Source organism: Musa acuminata, chromosome BXJ1-1 (genome assembly GCF_036884655.1).
Source record: "Musa acuminata AAA Group cultivar baxijiao chromosome BXJ1-1, Cavendish_Baxijiao_AAA, whole genome shotgun sequence".
Classification (NCBI taxonomy): domain Eukaryota; kingdom Viridiplantae; phylum Streptophyta; class Magnoliopsida; order Zingiberales; family Musaceae; genus Musa; species Musa acuminata.
Window position 1 is genome coordinate 34243984 of NC_088327.1, and position 12091 is coordinate 34256074.

The 12091-nt window shown below is 38.5% G+C and overlaps 1 protein-coding gene across 1 annotated transcript; it reads left to right on the top strand.

Annotated features, from left to right (window-relative positions):
• Nucleotides 1-3368: 3368 nt before the first annotated feature.
• Nucleotides 3369-7009, top strand: LOC135678055 (calcium-binding protein CBP-like). Its single transcript, XM_065190371.1, has 5 exons — nucleotides 3369-4010; nucleotides 6238-6284; nucleotides 6377-6552; nucleotides 6642-6660; nucleotides 6755-7009. Exons 1-5 carry the CDS (start codon nucleotides 3530-3532, stop codon nucleotides 6857-6859), a joined length of 828 nt encoding a protein of 275 aa, XP_065046443.1. The 5' UTR covers nucleotides 3369-3529; the 3' UTR covers nucleotides 6860-7009.
• The last annotated feature ends 5082 nt before the right edge of the window (nucleotides 7010-12091 follow it).

The following is a 12091-nucleotide window of genomic DNA, read 5'->3' on the forward strand; positions in this document are numbered from 1 at the left end:
CCACCCTTTTTTCTCTTCAGCTGAATTAATAACATTCTTGTCCCTATAAATCAGTCAAGAAATAGAAGGTAGGTCAATAGACAAAAATAATTTTTATAAATCATGATAAAAATTAGAAATACTTGTATATATAGTAGACGAGAGTAGAGAGCTGAACTTCGCTCTGAATCAAGAGCGAATCAAGAGGTTAAGAGCTTAAGAAATCTTACAGATTACGACCGCATATATTAAGGAGTCGTCTATACCCCCAAAATGCCTCCTACATGCCCAACTGTCGACATGAATGAACCATCCCAATTTCAATCAAGCTGCTTCGTGAACACCCAATTCCTCTTTTCCTACAAATGAGTCTCTAATAAGATAACTAGATTTAGATTATAAAACTTAATAAAACTGAAAAGGACTTCTTTGTATTCTTTTTCATACAATATCAAGCATCTTTTTCCTACAATTGAGTATCAAGCCTAGATTTAGATTATACAACTCTCGAGGGATCAAAGTGTCATTGCCCTATCAAGCCTATATTCTTTCACGGGAGTAAGACCTCGGTTGAATCAGATCAATTTACATACATTCCTCTTGCTCTTCTCGAACCGAACCTGTGGGTCCAACTCTTTAATCCACAATCTTAACATGACTCGATCTAATCATCTTTCCTTTAGACTCTAATCACAATTCATAAACTAACTTATCATTCAGTTCCACTTTAAAACCTTAATCGAACCATATAGTGGAAATAAACATTCCTAATATTCTCAAAAGCTATCTACTAAAAGAACTAAAAGTCTTTCACCCTAATCCAGGCCGCTTGTGTGATAAATTTAGACACAGCAAATTTATCTTGCATCCAAGGCATGGTGACCTGATCAATCTTCAGTTCAATTGGAAGACTTAAAAATTAGATCCAGTATTTCTATGCTCTTTCCGGAGTTGAAAAATTAATTTTCAAGAAATCAAGAAAAGAGCCTAATCCATCATGAATCGGGGCCATCCCACTAACAAATTGGATAGGTCATTCTGAAAGAAAAATTGAAAGGAAAAAAACACAGCAGCTAAGTCTACTACTATTTAACACCCTAACTCGAGGCCCCAAACTTGGGAAGAACCCTTTTGAGAAGATCCAAGGGGAATTTTGCTGAAACACTTCTATCTAGTAAAGGTGCATTGCCATTCCACACCTACCGAATAAATCCTCTTTCTCAGCATCATTCCATCAACGCCCACGGGAAGGCCTCCCTCCCCTTGTTGGTGGTAAAAGGTCCGTTCAATTTCCAGGCCTCCAATTGCATCCCCTTTGGCAGAGACTCCTAACTTCCAACACCCCTTTCTTACCCTCTTCAAATGGGCCTTACGCACCAAGGAGGCACACCCTTCCTTTCAACGAGAACCAGAGACCGAGAGGGCCCTTGGTCCTTCAGAGGAAGACTGATGCGCAGAGAAGGTTGAAGGGGAAGTAGATTAGGGAAGAAGAAAGAGAGGGTCACCTTCCATATCGCTTAAGATCGGAGCCCATCTCAAATGACCACTGATCACCATAAATGCTCCAAGCTATCACACTTATTCAATTCGAGAAATCAAGAGTTGAGTCATTGCCCTACCATGCCTATATTCTTTCACAGGAGTAAGACCCTGATTGAATCAGATCAATTTGCATATATTCCTCTTACCCTTCTCGAACCGAACTTGTGGGTCCAACTCTATAATCCATAATCTTAACACGACTCGATCTAATCATCTTTCCTTTAGGCTCTAATCACAATTCATAAACTAACTTATCGTTCAGTTCTACTTTAAAACCCTAATCGACCCTTCCTTAGATTATGCAAGACCATCGACGATCATTGTCAGGATATAGTCCCCATTCTTATGACCCATCTTACCATCTTACCATATAGTGGAAATAAACATTCCTAATGTTCTCAAAAGCTATCTACTAAAAGGATTGAAAGTCTTTCACCCTAATCCAGGCCGCTTATGTGATAAATTTAGACACATCAAGGTCATATACTTGGGCAAATTTATCTTGCATCCAAGGCATGGTGACCTGATCAATCTTCAGTTCAATTGGAAGACTTAAAAATTAGATCCGGTATTTTTGCTCTTTCCGGAGTTGAAAAATCAATTTTTAAGAAATCAAGAAAAGACCCTAATCCATCATGAATCGGGCCATCCCACTAACAAATTGGATAAGTCATCCTGAAAGAAAAATTGAAAGGAGAAAAACACAGCAGCTAAGTTTACTATTAGAGCTAGCCCTAGAAAATTTACTAAAGGGTAATTTTGGCAACCCAACAAAGACAATAAAGCGGAAAGAATAAAAGCGACAAGAACACCAGATTTACGTCGTTCGATCAATTGACCTACATCCACGGACGAAAGAGGAGCAAATCACTACTATAAAAAAGGGACTATTACAAATGTCTTAGGAAGATGTTCCTAGACCATAAAACACCGGAATCTATTAAATAAGAAAAATCTAAACTATAAGCCTAAACTATTTAACTGAATGTGGACTTAAACCTAAAGCAAACACTTAGGTTTTTCTTGTGGTGCATCTGACTTCAAAGCCCAAACCCTTATTTATAGTTCTAATAGGAGATAACAAGCCTGATTTTCCCGATGTAAGACTATGTGACTTGCCAAACTAACATCTACTACTATTTAACACCCTAACTCGAGGCCCCAAACTTCGGAAGAACCCTTTTGAGAAGATCCAAGGAAAATTTTACTGAAACACTTCTATCTAGTAAAGGTGCATCGCCATTCCACACCTACCGAATAAATCTTCTTTCTCAGCATCATTCCATCAACGCTCACGGGAAGGCCTCCCTCCCCTTGTTGGTGGCAGAAGTCCGTTCAATTTTTAGGCCTCCAATTATGTCTCCTTTGGCAGAGACTCCTAACTTCCAACACCCCTTCTTTATCCTTTTCAAATGGGCCTTATGCATAAGGAGGTACCCCCTTCGTTTTAACGAGATCGCGAGAGGGCCCTTGGTCCTTCAAAGGAAGACCGATGCACATAGAAGACTGAAGGGATAATAGATTAGGGAAGAAGAAAGAGACGGCCACCATCCATCTCGCCTAAGATCGGAGCCCATCTCAAATACTATACTCAATACTACCTACCTAGTTGCATTATGTCTGCGGACCGTGTTGCCACCACGACATTACTTGCGCAAGCTTCCCACGCGTCGTCCGCCTCGCTCCGTGTCGATCGCTACGCGTTGATTCTAACGCGCCCTCTTCCACAACATTCACCCGTAAATTTCCCACCTATCCGGTCTGCGATGTCGTGACGTGGCATCTGATGTGACGCTCATTCCATACCCGCTCATCACAGCGTGTCCATTTGATCAGTCGGTCAAACTAATCGTTTGCTTAGCGGCGTAGTTTGCGTTGTTCACGAAAACTACTGGCTTAGATTGTCTATATATCATACATCACATTGATTAATGTCAACTTCGATCTGCGTTGCGTTACCGAACGGCTCTTCCTCCTTCCCTGCCCTCCTTCCATCGTCCGAGTCCAAATGTCAGGCTATCCTCCGGGCTCCGGTTACCCCCACTACGGTGCTCCCCCGGGAAACCCTTACGGCGTCCCTCCGCCTTACGGCGCGGCACCGCCGTCGCCCTACGTCTCCGCCCCGCCCTACGCGCCGTCGGCGCCGCCGGCGGGCGAGAAGCCCCCAAAGGAAGGGAAGACTCACGGTTACGGAGGCTACGGACAACCCGGGTACTACGGCCAGCCTCCTCCGGCTTCGTCGGCGCCGCCGCCTCCTCCTTCAGGTGCGTATGGTGGCAGCCCGTTTGTGGCGCTGATGCCGTCGGCGTTCCCGCCGGGGACGGACCCGAACGTCGTGGCGTGCTTCCAGGCGGCAGATCGCGACGGCAGCGGGTTTATCGATGACAAGGAGCTGCAACAGGCGCTGTCGTCCTACAACCAGAGCTTCAGCCTGAGGACCGTCCATCTCCTCATGTACCTCTTCACCTCCTCTAACGTCCGTAAGATTGGTCAGTTCTTCCTCTTGCCATCGTTCTAGGGTTTTATGCTTGAAAGTATTGCAATTATTCCTCCCCAAATCGACATGATCTAAACCCTAGGTGGCGCATGGTAGTATAGTTAGCCTGTTGAGTGCTACCCTACGCCAGCATTTTATTTTATTGGAATTAATCTCTAATTAAATAGAACATGTTGGTGATGGACAGTAACGTTAGGGCTTTCGTGTTACGAGTGCCAAAAGGACCGATATAGTGGAGTTGGTTGCGCTAACATACTCTCATTTGTCTCCTAGTATTTCTAAATATTTTGGTTCTTAATTTTAGTGGATTTATCAGTTGAAAAAAAAAAAAGCCGAATAATATTGGTGAGGAGATTAGTTGAGATTTTTGAATGTTGCCACAGCTTTGGGTTGGTGTGCAGCTCACTAAAGAAAACATTTTCTTCTTGCACTAATCTCCTCTAATGCTGCAAAAGCATACCTCCTCAATTGCGGAGGAAAATAGGACAATCTTCAAAGTAAGTACCCTTTCATGTGCATCCTGTAATAAATAATAATGATTCATTCTTAAAACATTTTTTTTGTAGATTGTCATCCTTGAGCCTCTCTTCAATTCAGTATTCCAAAATTCAAAGTGTCTAATTATATCCAATCCCTTTGTACTTGGAGCTACTGAATTTTAGAACATCCATCCACGGACATTCTTGCTGCATATGTAGAAGATGAGTGAAGCTTAAATAATTGTTCATACTAAATAGAGTTTTTATTCTATTAACTTGATTTATTGGAAGTGCTTGTCTGGTTATTGAACTTAAAATGGGTGTTGCATGTGATCAAAAAGTGGATTTACAACTTTCTAAAGAAAATATGATGCTTTCTTCTCTTTAATAAATGAGAAATGGTTGATGCTTGATGTTTTTACCTTCCTTGTACATGAGCCTGTTGCCATTGTCAAATCAACACCTCTTCTCCTTATAAAGTAGTGATAAGGAAAAGAAATACAAAAATAATAGCTTTCTAATTATTCCTGGGTAAGTCAAATTTGTATTATTTAATGAGTTATCGAAGCAGTCAAAGATTACATATATTTAGATGTCTTTTCGTGTGTCTTTAAGTAGATGCATTCATTTCTTTTAATAAGAGAATTTTTCTTTGTAATTTTTTTAATAATCAAATGTCATTTTGAACTTGTAATTCCTCCATGTCTCTAATTCATTTACTTGCTATTTCATTTTACTAGTGAATAACCTAGTCACTGCAATTTATATGGTTCCAGTTTCTTGATAGAAAGGTTATACAAGCACAGGGATCCTATATCTTGTAGAGTTAGGGATTCATGAGAACAATGTTTCATATGGTAGATAATGTTTCTTCCTTGATGGCCCTTCTGAGATGAATCTCCTTTTTCTCACAAGATCTGTATAGTAATACTTGCCTTCTAGAACGATAACGGAAGATGTCTTCTTCTTGTGCTACCCAAGCCCCAAGGACCTCCATATATTGTGTTTGTCAAAAAATAAATTAGTTAAAAAAGGACGGGTTGGAATGAACGCAAACATGATTGCAAATGGGAGAAAGATCAAATTTTCAAACTTACCTAGGAAAATATCATTTCAAGTCATAGACATTGAGTCAGTGACTCCTCTTTCATCTAGCCCCTCTAATAATCAGATGATAGTTGATCAGCTCTAAGTAGGATCCCTGAAAAAATAAAAGAAAGAGGGAAAATATTTTTCTTTTTTGAAAATTTGTCATCCCATAAAATCCCATATAAAGAGACTTCTCTAGATGCTAGTTTGAATAACAAAATGCTATTTTAGACCATGCTATCTCTAAATTGGACCTCTTAGCATCAATGTCACTCAAGATAAGACATAAAAAGCATCAAAACTACAATAACATTAATAACAAAAGTGCATCTAAACTCCCAGAAAAAAAATTTAACTTCTAACCTAACCGTTGGATTCAACCTAAGACGTAATCAAATCTTCAGTTTGGCTGGACTTGAACCTTGGATACATCAGATCAGAGGGTGTGTCAAGAAGGCCTAGTGTCTTATATGTATTGCAGGTCCTAAAATATGGAAAACTCAACGTGTCTCTTTATTCTCTTACTGTTATTTTTTGCTTTCTCAAATTATGTCTATTTTATATATAGCTTGTGGTTGACTCCTTTTTTCACTGTCATATAGTGAGTGTCTCAAATCAGATTATCTGAACCCTTGAATACTTTGTTTGCAGGACCAAAAGAGTTCACCTCAGTTTTCTACAGCCTTCAAAACTGGAGGGTATAGAAAGACAGACCTACTGCTGTCAACATTGTTTTTTTCTTTACTACTTTATTCTCAATAAACAACATGTATTGCTGATTGCTTTCCAGGCTATCTTTGAAGCGTTTGATCGTGATCGGAGTGGAAAAATTGACACTATGGAGCTTCGTGAGGCTCTTCGGAGCCTTGGTTTTTCTGTTTCCCCAGCAGTCCTGGACTTGCTTGTGACCAAGTTTGACAAATCCGGAGGCAAAAGCAAAGCTATTGAATACGACAACTTCATCGAGTAAGTATTAGATGAACTTAATACAATGGGATCTGGCATTACGCAAAATATGGACTCCTAAACTTGTTTATGTTTCTATTTGAACGCAGGTGCTGCCTCACAGTCAAGGTAATGTAATTTACTAGATGCTTTTGTATACCTGGGTTTACTCCTCTGTTACCCTTTTTCTTTTCATATTCATTAACAACTGGCTGTGTTACAGGGGCTGACAGAAAAGTTCAAGGAAAAGGACCCCAAGTATTCAGGGTCTGCAACTTTCACCTACGAGTCCTTCATGTTAACCGTGTTGCCCTTTCTAATTGCATAGGTGCAATTCCCTTCTTTCTCTGAAAACATGTGGTATTGTCTTTTTCGAGAAATATTATTACCAATGCACACAATGGCTTCTGTAGAATGCTCATCATAAAGGTTCTGGAGTGGAATTTGTAATGGATGCAACTCCTCGAGTTCACTACAATCTGAAAGGTTTCATGCAGTGAACCTATGGTCGTTTAAACATTTTCACCAGATTTAGAAGAACCTTGTGACTAGGTCCACTTGTCTTTGAAATGAAAATATACTGTTCTGTCCTTACAAACTACTAAAATGTTCTTAATTTTTTAATATGAATAGGAATATATTTTGATGGTAAATCCCTATTTGATAACATTGCAATTGAAATAAAAAAGAAAAGAAAATTTTAAAAATGAAAACAAAATACTTGATCCGACTTACAAAGATCGCCTTTCGATTAATAAAAAATGATTCACTAGTTTCAAAGGCTAAATAATATAACAATTGGAGATAAGTGATAATGAATAAATTTAGGAGCTACGAAAATAATCATGCAACGCTTCATTTGAATGACCATATCTTTACGTATCTACTTGTTCCACGTTGGCAAGAGAAAGTACTTAATATTGAAACTATTAATTAGAGAAAACGATTACAACGTAAACAACTTTTTTGTAACAAAAGAAATAATGTGGCCTAAATATGATTATATAGAAAGGACTCTGCCATGATAATGGTTTATATATCATGTGGATGTGTGTAGGCAGGAGGGTGATAAGATTTAACGACTTATATTAAGTCTTCTTTTCTTCGAAACAAAGGATAGCTCCAACGGAGAACAGAAAAAGATCCATACTCTCAGACTAATTAGCAGAATATTATAAAACTTACTTTAATTGTGTCGCATATTGCCCACCTGCATATTCTAATTCGGTTCTGATCACCAACAATGAAAATTAGAGGAAAACATAAAGTTAATAAAATTAACTCAGCAAATTCATGTGTAGAATGGGCCAACAAGTCATGTGCTATCGTTACATACGAGTGTTATTGTGTGATTTTATATATTTAGATAAGATATATTATATATAGGATTAAAATTTATTTTAGTTTTATAACGTTTTGACTATGGATTATTTATGGATTATCTAAAGTAATTCATATATTTTAAAAAATATAATATATATATCATTTCCATTAGGCCTGAGTTAATAAACGTTATAAACGTTATAGTCTTCTTGAGTGTCATGCTAACTTATAATAAACTATTAATATAATGGTACATATAATTTAAGTTTTAAAATAATCTATTTTAGCTCTTGTGATTTTGATCATGAACTATTTAAACCTTTATAGTTTTGCTCGTGTCTAGAATAATCCCTACATTTAAAAAAATAAAGCATATAAGCCCCTTTTGTCAAGTCTGAGTTAACAGATGTTAGAGTCGGCCTACATCGCATGTTGACTCATAATAAACCATTAATATAATAACACATATAATTTAAATTAAAAAAATTGAGACCATAATCAATGGCGGGAGGCGTCATTGTAGAAGCGACCACATCGAGCCGCTATTGTCTAGTAGGGCGTCGTACGCACGTAGCCTCTCCCATGTTGACGACAAGCTCTGGAGCTTCTGGTCCTGCTTCAAGTGGATGTGCGTTGATCAATCCGATGCTAAGCATGCAATGGTCTCTTGGTCCCTCTTCCTCCTCTTGGGTGTCTTCATCCCCACGTATCACACTTTATTCTCTCCAACAACCCCACCCGTCACACCTATAATGTGGCAGTCTAGCTCTCCCTCACCTCTATCTCGAGTCTCTTCTACCTCTACCTCTTTGGCTTTGTCCACTACTATGGCCTCCGTCGCTTCCTCTTCCTCGATAAGATAGACCTTTGTTTTTACTTAGATTATAAATATCATTATATTAATAATTTATTATGAGTCAGCATTCCACGTAAGTAGACTCTAACGACTATCAACTTAAACTCGACAAGAGGGACTTATATATATATTATATTTTTTAAAAATATAAGGATTATTTTAGACACAAACAAAACCATAAGGACTTATATGGTCTATGACCAAAATCACAGGACTAAAATGAACTTTTTTTTAAACTTAAATTATATATCATTATATTAATAGTTTATTATGAGTCAACATACTATGTAAGCAAACTCTAACATCTATTAATTCAAACTTAATGGGAGGACTTATATATTACGTTTTTAAAAATGTAGAGAGTTATTTTAGACATAAGTAAATCATAAGGGCTTAAGTGATCTATGACTAAAATCACAGGGCTAAAATGAACCTTTACCCTGCTAGTCATAGGTGTCCTGCAAGCTAATAATGTGAGTGATGACACATGTGGCTTGACACGCAGTCTTTTTATTTATTATTATTATTTGATATTTTATCACTTTATATTGTGTATTGCATGAATATATTATGATGTCCATGGATCTATGCAATGAGAATCGAATCATGATGAGATCACAATAATGAGAATGATTCACTTTTAAATACAGATCCTAAATAATACCGGTCATATATTACTCGAGAGGGACATCGAGATAACCAGATAGACTGATGTGCTATATTCCCATCTATATAATAGATGTAGCTGGTTTCATAGCTGCTCGTGTGGGGACACTAGGGATACATTGTAGGTGCTCATTGGAAAATGAGTTTACCAATTGATCCGCTCACATAATGTTGGATGGTTGATGATGCCTTATTGTCAGACAATATTTTCGTCGTCCCAGTGGTGTATCTGATCCTTAGACTTGAGACACCAAGGATGTCTTATATGAGTACTCCACTCTTTGATACCATACTTATAGGTTTGGAGGTTCTAAATCTAGCACAGCCAATCATCGAGAGTGGTAGTCAACCTTACGAGGGTTATTGAGTGTTGATAGAGGATCATTCGCTTTCAATATCATGAGAGAAATATCTCATGTGTTCTTACTCAAACAAATTCCTAGACAGGGTCATTCGAATTAAGAGAGAAAGAGTTCTTCGGGAGAATCTGATTAGAGCGAGGCTTGAGCAGAAACTATATAGGCCTGACAATACCATACTCGGTATACAGTCTCTAGGGTATTAGATGGATGAGGGACTATAGATATACGATAATTGAGGATAGATAGAACAAAAGGATTGGATTCCCATGTATCATTTAGGACTACGACGTAGTGGCCTAGTACATCCGTAGTCGATGAGTCGAGTGAATTATTATGGAGATAATAATTCATTAAGCCAGAAAGAGTTCTGATAGATATGACTCATGACTAGCTCGATATTTGTTGAATCTCAGATTTTGATGATGAAGTCAATTATAATTTGTTTGATCTAATCTATATGTTGAGAAAAGTGCGTAGGATTAACTACGATGATAGTAAGACATAAAGAAGGTGTTGTGCCAGAGTCAAGATTGAGATCATGTTAGGAGTTCGAGAGTTCGACGGAAGTCCGGATGTTCGTCAGAAGTTCTGCGGGAACTAACCGAGAAGTCTAGGAGCTTGCCATAAAAGCTCGTTGGAACTCGCCAAGAAGATCATCGCAAAGTCCAGGAGCTTGCCGAGAGTTCATCGGATGTTCGCTGGAAGTACGTCGAAAGCTCGCCGAAAGAGCAATTGACGCATCGGAACATAAAGTGCAGTAATCATGTCTTAATTATCATAGTTAAAGCAGAGATTAAATTAGGTTTAGGAGGTAATCCTACTAACTTAATTATGGGCCAACCGGGCCTTAAGTTGGGCTGGTTTGGGCCGGATTCAAGGTCCAACTAGGACCTAGAATTTTTGACTAACGGTGGCACCGCTAGGGTCGACGGTGGCACCGCTTGGGAGACTCGATCTCCTAGGAATTCTGGGTGGTGGTACCGGCCCTATTAGGCGGTAGTACCACTAGAGCTCGGTCTCAGAGCTCTGTCAAGCGGTAGTACTATCCAGACTGAGCAGTAGTACCGCCTAGTGTCAGGTTTCAGGTGGTAGTACTACCCAGTAATGGCAGTGGTACCGCTAGAACCCCAGAAATCCGGGATTAGACACTTTTTGGCTTCATTTTTGAAGCCATTGAGGCCTATAAAAATCCCACCCTTTTCTGCATGAAAGGGCATGAAAACTTGATACATTCTTGAGTCTTTGATGTGTTAAAGAGTTGTAAAAGTGTTAGAGTTCTCCTCCTTTTTAAGTATTGAGATCATTCAAGAGAGGAGTGAAACTTGTAAGGGTTATCTCCTAAACCCGGCAAAAGGAGAAAAGCTGTAAAAGGTGGTTGGCCTTCGCTTATTGAAGGAAGGTCTCTAGTGGAAGCCGATGACCTCGTCGAAGGAGGAAGCCGAAAGTAGATCTAGGTCACATTGACCGAACCAATCTAAAACTCGGTTTGCATTTACTTTGAGCAAGTTTCTTTTATAGCAAACTGCCTCTCCTCCTTACTGTGCTTTAACTACGTCTACATACGCTTTCACGTAAATATCTTCTGAGATTGGCTTTAATCATATGAAGACTTTATGAAATCGATGCTTTTTTATTTATGTAATTTACATTGCTGCAAATCACCTTAGTCTTCTCTTGCACTTTCACGAAAGGTTTCAAGTTTAAGTTCCTTCCAAAATGGATTGAATTGAAACCATTCTCATTGGAATCGATTTCAATCAAAATAAGTTTTTTGAAATAGCAACAGTTTTTCGTTGGACTAATTCACCCCCCTCCCCCCTCTTAGTGCCGCTCTTGATCCTAACAATTGGTATCAGAGCTCAGTTCACTCTAAGTTGGTTTTAAACCCAAAAGAGATGACATTTACTAGCAACAAAGAGGGTCATTCAATTACACATCCGCCCATGTTCAATGGGATGGATTACGCATATTGGAAGACTAGAATGAGGATCTTCCTAATTTCAATGGATTTTGAGCTTTGGAATGTTGTCGAAAATAGTTTTCAAAAGTCTTCTCTTACAATGAACGATTGGAATGAGTTGAAGAAGAAGACTTTCACTTTAAATGCTAAGGCTATGAATGCCTTGTTTTGTGTATTAGATAAAAACAAGTTTAATCGAGTGTTGATTTATGAAACGGGTTTTGATATTTGGCATATACTCGAAGTGACTCATGAAGGCACTAGTAGAGTGAAGGAGTCAAAAATTAATCTTTTAGTTCATTCTTATGAGTTATTTCGAATGAAACCAAGTGAGACCATTGGAGACATGTACACCCGATTTACGGATGTTGTCAATAGTCTAAAAGGACTTGG